Source organism: Podarcis vaucheri (genome assembly GCF_965113315.1).
Source record: "Podarcis vaucheri genome assembly, chromosome: 18".
Lineage (NCBI taxonomy): Eukaryota > Metazoa > Chordata > Lepidosauria > Squamata > Lacertidae > Podarcis > Podarcis vaucheri.
This window is the reverse complement of record NC_138756.1, coordinates 7,237,726-7,245,689: the sequence shown is the minus strand read 5'-3', so window position 1 is coordinate 7,245,689 and position 7,964 is coordinate 7,237,726. Positions and strand designations below refer to the sequence as shown.

General features: G+C 48.2%; 1 protein-coding gene across 1 annotated transcript; it reads right to left on the bottom strand.

The window, feature by feature from the left end:
* Window positions 1–1,072: 1,072 nt before the first annotated feature.
* Window positions 1,073–7,023, bottom strand: LRG1 (leucine rich alpha-2-glycoprotein 1; the record flags this gene model as incomplete). The annotated part of the gene is given in 5 exon segments (XM_082206899.1): window positions 1,073–4,604; window positions 4,608–4,688; window positions 6,827–6,850; window positions 6,852–6,938; window positions 6,940–7,023. Coding segments are annotated over 5 exon segments (1,197 nt in total), but the record flags the coding sequence as incomplete, so codon positions are not given.
* Window positions 7,024–7,964: the final 941 nt, after the last annotated feature.

Here is a 7,964-nt window from a genome sequence, read left to right as displayed (position 1 = left end):
GAGTCCTTTACCTTTACTGCTCTAACACTGAGCTGTGGTCCTTCCTCCTAAACAAATATTAAGATTCCAAACCTCATGGTTCTAAATAAAGAACTTATTTAAATAGGAATGTAGGAAGGTTTTAATTGACCCCCCAGTTTTACCCAATCAGCCACAAATCAAGACAAATTTAATACTTTTTATCCAAAAATTGGTTTCCCGCACTCCGTCCTTGATGTGTCCAAAGCAGGCGTAGGCAACCTAAGGCCCGGGGGCCGGATCCGGCCCAATCGCCTTCTAAATCCAGCCTGGGCAAAGTCCAGGAATCAGCGTGTTTTTACATGAGTAGAATGTGTCCTTTTATTTAAAATGCATCTCTGGGTTATTTGTGGGGCATAGGAATTGGTTCATTTATTTTCTTCCAAAATATAGTCTGGCCCCCCACAAGCTCTGAGGGACAGTGGACCGGCCCCCTGCTATTTGCTGACCCCTGATCTATCTCATATGGAGATACTCCTAGTGTCCTCTGTTGGCTGAGAGCCAACATAGCATTTCTAGCTGAAAGCTGGTGCTCCAACGATGGAGGAAGTCAGAGAGGGGGGGCTGCGTGCCCTGTCCCTTTTGTTACCTGGACAGGTAAGGTCACGCCCACTTCTAGTCACATGCAAAAGGAAGCATGTCCCAGCCCGGAAGAAACAGGAAGTTCTCAACTGGCTGGACCAGACACTCCCCTGCATGTCCACTCTAGGAAAACAAGGAATGTCATACTTGACTGCTACTTGTGTATCACATCCCACACTCTCCACATAAAAAGGCAGCTTGAGACGATTGTTTCAAGCCACAGATGTGCACATAAGCATAAGAATTCCACCCAATTTTGCCCTTGGCCTCACCCCGACACTTGCATCCGGCCTCCAGAAGGTTCATCGCAAGCAAATGCGGCCCTCGGGCTGAAGAGGATTCCTCGCCCAGGTCTGATTCTTAATTTTATTATTTCCTGTGTGCGCAAACAGCTCTCTTTATTCTTATTTAAGGAAAGGGGGGGCCCCAAAGACGAGACCGACACAGGACAAAGCACCCAGCCTCCTTTGGGTTGGCGAATACGCTTTGGCGCTTGGGTTTTATTGCACACCTAAATCACAGCAAATTGCCCGGCGTCTTTAAGCAATTGGGTTTAATTTAAAACTTCCACGGGAGCGCAGCTTCGCTATAAATTTCCGGGCGAGAGATATTCGTGGATAAGATGGCGCATTTTGTTCCCAATTAACAGCATTCTTTATTTCTCTTTTTCTTTTTTAATGGGGAGGAGAAGAAAAGGAAGGGAAACTACACTAACTGAAGAGGCAAATAAATATATCATTACTCTTGCTCCCTCTAATTGCAAACTCAGCAGCTGAATGCCAAAAGGATGTTGGAAAGCTGGTTGCATGTATTTGGGAAGGCCATGCAATGGCTAATTGTGCGAATGCTCTCTAATTTTCAAACACGGTGCCGCCTCGAGTCACAGTAGAGAGAGGGAGGTGCAATGGCAGATTTGGAGATGTCAAATTTTGGTGGCGCGCTGCGTGATGTTAAAATGTGGCGCTCCCTGCGGTTGTAAACAAAAATTGCCCTTTTCCCTTATGGGGAATCCAAGAGCCCATATAGAGTTCTTACGTAGGTTCCCTATTGATAGGAGAAAATAACAGAGGCCAACCAGAGAATATTGAGAAGCAAAGCAGCTAGTAAGCTTGATCTTTATTCATCTGTTGCAACGGGGTGCTTCCCTCACACGCAGGAGAGAGGAGGGACCCAGAAAAATGGTGTGCAAGGCCTTATAAAGACTTTTGAAATTGCCACCCTGTAGATCAAGACCACCCCCAGAAACATCATACATACATCACAGAAGGGCTGTAACCTAAGACCACCCCTTAGATACATCACACCTACATCACAGAAAAGGCGGACTAAAACAGAAATTTGAATGTTGTTTTTCTCCTGTCCTTGTTTATCTCCTGTCTTGATTGGATTGCCTGGTGAGCCTGGCCAGTCTTTTGTAATGATAAATACTTAGTTCCTGGGCCAGGTCATAGGCTCACACCCTATTCATATCTTAAACGTGTCCTTAAGACAGGATTTGAGAGGAAAGAGAATGGGGAGGTTTCCCACTTTGACCTTGCAGAGGAAACATTTGCTCAGTTTGGGAATCAAAATGGTTCCAGGTCGGTCTTCCTGTGCTGATCTATGTATGTGCTTGGTAGGTACGCTTATGAACATTACCATATATCTAAGACCTCAAAATTCCTATCATACTGCCTCTCTCACTCCGTTACACATCATCATTATGGTTTTACCTGGGCAGGGCCAGATTTAGGTTTGATGAGGCCCTAAGCGCGGGTGGCGCTGTGGGTTAAACCACAGAGCCTGGGACTTGCTGATCAGAAGGTCGGCGGTTCGAATCCCCGCAATGACGGGGTGAGCTCCCGTTGCTCAGTCCCTGCTCCTGCCAACCTAGCAGTTCGAAAGCACGTCAAAGTGCAAGTAGATAAATAGGTACCACTCCGGCGGGAAGGTAAACAGCGTTTCCGTGCGCTGCTCTGGTTCGCCAGAAGCGGCTTAGTCCTGCTGGCCATGTGACCCGGAAGCTGTACGCCGGCTCCCTCGGCCAGTAAAGCGAGATGAACCCCAGAGTCTGCCACGACTGGACATAATGGTCAGGGGTCCCTTTACCTTTTAAGCTACTGAAGGTAATGGGGCCCTTTATATGCCCAGCTGTCCTTTGTCAACAACAAATTGTCACTGTGGCTTCCAATAAACGTTCAGAAACCAGAGCATTTACGTCCTGGTTTTCAGTGTTGGAGAGTCGAAACTTTCCAAAACGGAGGCATTTGGGAGCCGAGGTTTGACTGTACTGCTTTAAATGCAGAGTGCGGATGAGGGCATTAGCAGCAATTTGGGGAGAGGAAACGTAGCAAAGCTCTGGGGCAGAACGTTGCCTGTGCAAGGTCTTGAGTTCAATTTCTGGCATCTCTCAGTTTAAAAAGATCAGATAGCACAGCAGATGGCGGGGGAATAGACCTTCTCTCTGCCTGAGTAGATAGCTAAATCATGGGACAAATAATCTACTGTATTTTTCGCTCTATAAGACGCACCAGACCACAAGATGCATCTAGTTTTTGGAGGAGGGAAACAAGAAAAAAAATATTCTGAATCTCAGAAGCCAGAACAGCAAGAGGGATCGCTGCGCAGCGAAAGCAGCGATCCCTCTTGCTGTTCTGGCTTCTGGGATAGCTGCGCAGCCTGCATTCGCGCCATAAGACGCACACACATTTCCCCTTACTTTTTAGGAGGGAAAAAGTGAGTCTTATAGAGCAAAAAATACGGTAATACATGGGTAGGCAAACGAAGGCCCGGGGGCCAGATCCAGCCCAATCGCCTTCTAAATCTGGCCAGTGGACAGTCCGGGAACCAGCGTGTTTTTCTATAAGTAGAATGTGTGCTTTTATTTAAAATGCATCTGTGGGTTATTTGTGGGGCATAGGAATTCATTCATATTCCCCTCCCCCCTAAATATAGTCTGGCCCCCCACAAGGTCTGAGGGACAGTGGACCGGCCCCCTGCTGAAAAAGTTTGCTGACCCCTGATCTAATACATGATTTAGGAGCTTCATTGCAACATCCTCCTTAGGGACAGGGCTGGGCAAACCCTGGTTATGTACTGAGGATTCAGCAAAGACCAAATTCAGCCTCTTTGAGAGACATCACCACCCGGCCTTCGAGGTTCTTGGGGGAGGCACAAACCACTTCTTCCCTGGAGTACAGGATGGCAGAATGACGCGTCACCCAGTCCACGAAGGTGTACATGAGGCAATCACACGCCCATGGGTTTCTGGCGAGGTCGAGGCTGAGCTTTGTGAGCTGGCCTGAGAACCCAGGGTCCCAGGAAGCGATCTGGTTGTCGGAGATGAACAGGGTATCCAGATTCCTCAGAGGCTCGAAGATTCCTGGTGGGAGACGGGTTAAGCTGTTGTTTTGGAGGAAGAGGAACCCCAGGCGTGGGACCTCCTGGAAGGTCTTGTCGGCGATGGAGTGGAGATGGTTGCCTCCTAGTTCCAACCTCTCCAGAAGAGGCATCCCCTCCAGGATCTGTGGAGAGAGCTGGCGGAGGAAGTTGGAGGAGAGGTCCAGAGCTGTCAAATTCTCCAGCTTGCTGAAGCAGGAGGGGGGAACGTCCTTCAGCTGGTTGTTGGAGAGATCCAGGGTCTGGAGCCGCCTTAACGGGTGGAACCACTGTGGCCGCAACTTGGTCAACTGGTTCATCTTGAGAAACAGGTGATTCAACGAGCTGGCGTTCTCAAATATTGACGGAGGCAGATCTTCCAGGAGATTGCTTGTGAGATCCAAGGTGTGCAGCTCTGGGAGGTCACGGAAGAGGCCGCCAGGAAGGTCCTCCAGCCTGTTGTTAGATAGGTGAAGTTCCTGAAGGTTGGGCAACCCCAGCAGCGCATCCTCACCGATGCTGGAGATGTTTGTGAACTCGACGGAGATCAGGGTCGTCCGCTCAGGGAAGCCAGCTGGGAAATGGCTAAGGGACGGGGAGGAGCAGGAGAACTCGGTGATGTTGCTTGGGGTAGCCACAGGGGGGCACTAGAGAGCCTGGAGGTGGCAGCATTGAAGGGATAACACCAGGCAAACAATAAAGATCAGGACTGAGGAATCCATCCTGCGACTCTGTATGGATGGGAGAGAGAGTGAGTTTATTTACATCCCTGAAAATTTGCCTTGGCTGCAAGTAAGTTGAGAGCTACGCACCAAGATAAGTACAGTGGTACCTTGCTTCTCAAACGTAATCTGTTCCGGATGTCCGTTCCAAAACCAAAGCGTTCCAAAACCAAGGCGCGCTTTTCCACAGAAAGTCATGCAAAACGGATTAACCCGTTCCACTCTTTTAAAAACAACCCCTCAAACAGCAATTGAACATGGGTTTTACTATCTAGCGAGACCACCGATCCATAAAATGAAAGCAAAAAACAATGTACTGCGGTCACACAATCAATCAATCAGTAGCTGAACTGGGTTCCACACAGTCACAAAAACAACAAAAATACAAAATAAATAGCAAAACCAGACAGATCTCAGTGTAACACCCAAAATGGAAGTGTGGCACTCAAAATGGAGCACGTTCGGCTTTCGAAAAAAAGTTTGCACACTTACTTCCGGGTTTGCAGTGTTTGGGTTCCACGTTGTTTGAGTGCCAAGACGTTTGAGAACCAAGGTAGCACTGTATCATAAGGGCGAGTGTGAGATGTGGAGATCTTAACTTATGCATATGTGATATTTCCATTTTTGTATGTTTGCTTTGCTGTTGTTGTTGTTCAGTTTTACATCAATTATTTGTATTCTATGTATTGTGACCAGTTGTGACGGCTTACAGCTTTTAGCAATAAATATTCCATTCATTCATTTAAAGATCCATTAGGTCCAGCCGTGACCGACTCTGGGGTTGCGGCGCTCATCTCGCTTTATTGGCCGAGGGAGCCGGCGTACAGCTTCTGGGTCATGTGGCCAGCATGACTAAGCCACTTCTGGCGAACTAGAGCAGCACACGGAAACGCCGTTTACCTTCCCGCTGGAGTGGTACCTATTTATCTACTTGCACTTTGACGTGCTTTCAAACTGCTAGGTTGGCAGGAGCAGGGACCGAGCAACGGGAGCTCACCCCATCGCAGGGATTCAAACCGCCGACCTTCTGATCGGCAAGTCCTAGGCTCTGTGGTTTAACCCACAGCGCCACCCTCGTACCTGTAACCCGAGGTACCACTGATTAAAAGGAAGTCCACAATTGTGCTTGATCCGGGAGGCATGATGTATCCCCTCTGAGTGGGACTGACTGAAGGAACCTCACACGTACAGTCTGAGCAGCGGTTCCTAAACTTAGGTCTCCAGTCCAATTAGGTCTCTGTTGGACTACAATGCCCATCATCCCTGACCTGCTAGCTAGGGATGATGGGAGTTGTAGTCTAAAAACATCTGGGGGGACCCAAGTTTGCGAAACTCTGGCCCAGAGGGTTCAGTCCTACTACGACTGAACTACAACTACAACATGCCCCACTGCAGTCAAAAACATCTGGTGGCCACAAGGTTGGGAAAGACACTCGTACCCCCGCACCACGGAGAACCTTAAAAACCAGAATCTTGGGAAAACAACAAGAAGTACAGTGGTACCTCGGGTTACAGACGCTTCAGGTTACAGACTCCGCTAACCCAGAGATAGTACCTCGGGTTAAGAACTTTGCTTCAGGATGAGAACAGAAATTGCGCGGCGGCAGCAGGAGGCCCCATTAGCTAAAGTGGTGCTTCAGGTTAAGAACAGTTTCAGGTTAAGAACAGACCTCCAGAATGATTTAAGTTCTTAACCCGAGGTACCACTGTACTGCATTTTGCAGTCGCAGAAAGGCAGAATATCTCAAGACCCTTCAAATCTACTGCTCATACAGTGGTACCTCAAGTTAATTACCGAATTCGTTCTGGAGGTCCATTCTTAACCTGAAACTGTTCTTAACCTAAAGCACCACTTTAGCTAATGGGGCCTCCTGCTGCCGCCGCACAATTTCTGTTCTCATCCTGAAGCAAAGTTCTTAACCCAAGGTACTGTTTCTGGGTTGGCGGAGTCTGTAACCTGAAGCGTATGTAACCTGAGGCACCACTGTAGTTGTCGTTCCTCCCTCTTCCCACATTCGCAGCTTCGCTTTGACATGGATCTCCCCGTTCTGAACGCTCCACAATTCAGATTATCAGAAGCTGAGATGAATCTGGGGACTTTGCTTCAGGATGAAGGACAGGGAAAGGAAAGCTTGAGGGACCCTTACCTGCAGCTCAGTCTCTTTCGCCCAGCAAACTATCCCTTCCACAGTGGATCTGTTCGACTTTTGCCTTATCGTGGGAGCAAGGGATTGGCGCAAGGAGGTCTCCGGTCCCAAAAAACGTTCTCCACCTCTGGGAAGTTGAAGAGGAAGGGAGGGGGAAAGAGGCTTCTCAGAAATGCCACCCAACGGCTGTGTGGTATTTGGTTGCATCATCTGGTTGCGAAACACTGTGTTGAAATCTGAAAGGGACAGAGCTAAAACGAGACCCAAAAGTGGACACAGAAACTTCGCAATGACCTGAAACCTGTGGCTACGGAGAAAAGAGGCTAAAATCCTCATGCAACAAAAAATAATATTTAGAATATACTGGACGCCATTACATTTGTTTTTTTGAAAAAGGGCTATCTAAGGCATGGGTAGGCAAACTAAGGCCCGGGGGCCGGATCCGGCCCAATCGCCTTCTCAGTCCGGCCCACGGACAGTCCAGGAATCAGCGTGTTTTTACATGAGTAGAGCGTGTCCTTTTATTTAAAATACATCTCTGGGTTATTTGTGGGGCCTGTCTGGTGTTTTTACATGAGTAGAATGTGTGCTTTTATTTAAAATGCATCTCTGGGTTATTTGTGGGGCATAGGAATTTGTTCATTATTTCCCCCCAAAAAATATAGTCCGGCCCCCCACAAGTTCTGAGGGACAGTGGACCGGCCCCCTGCTGAAATTTTTTGCTGACCCCTGATTTAGATTGTGCTGACTCTCACAGGCTTAAGCAGTTGCAGGTACAGGACAAACACAACTCAAATTAACCGGCACACCTAACTTAACCCTTTCTTGGCCGTTTTCTCTGCATGCCTAAACCCCTTACACATTAATGTCACCAACGCATCATGTGGCAGCTAAGTCCACACATTCACGATACGGAATCTCAGATTTCTAGATGGGACCCTGAGGATCATGTAGTCCAACCCACTGCAATGCAGGAATATTTCAATCAAAGTGGGGTTCAAACTCACAACCCTGGTATGAAGAGATTCTTACTCTATCCAGTTCTGGGCACCACAGTTCAAGAAGGACACTGACAAACTGGAACGTGTCCAGAGGAGGGCAACCAAAATGGTCAAAGGCCTGGAAACGATGCCTTATG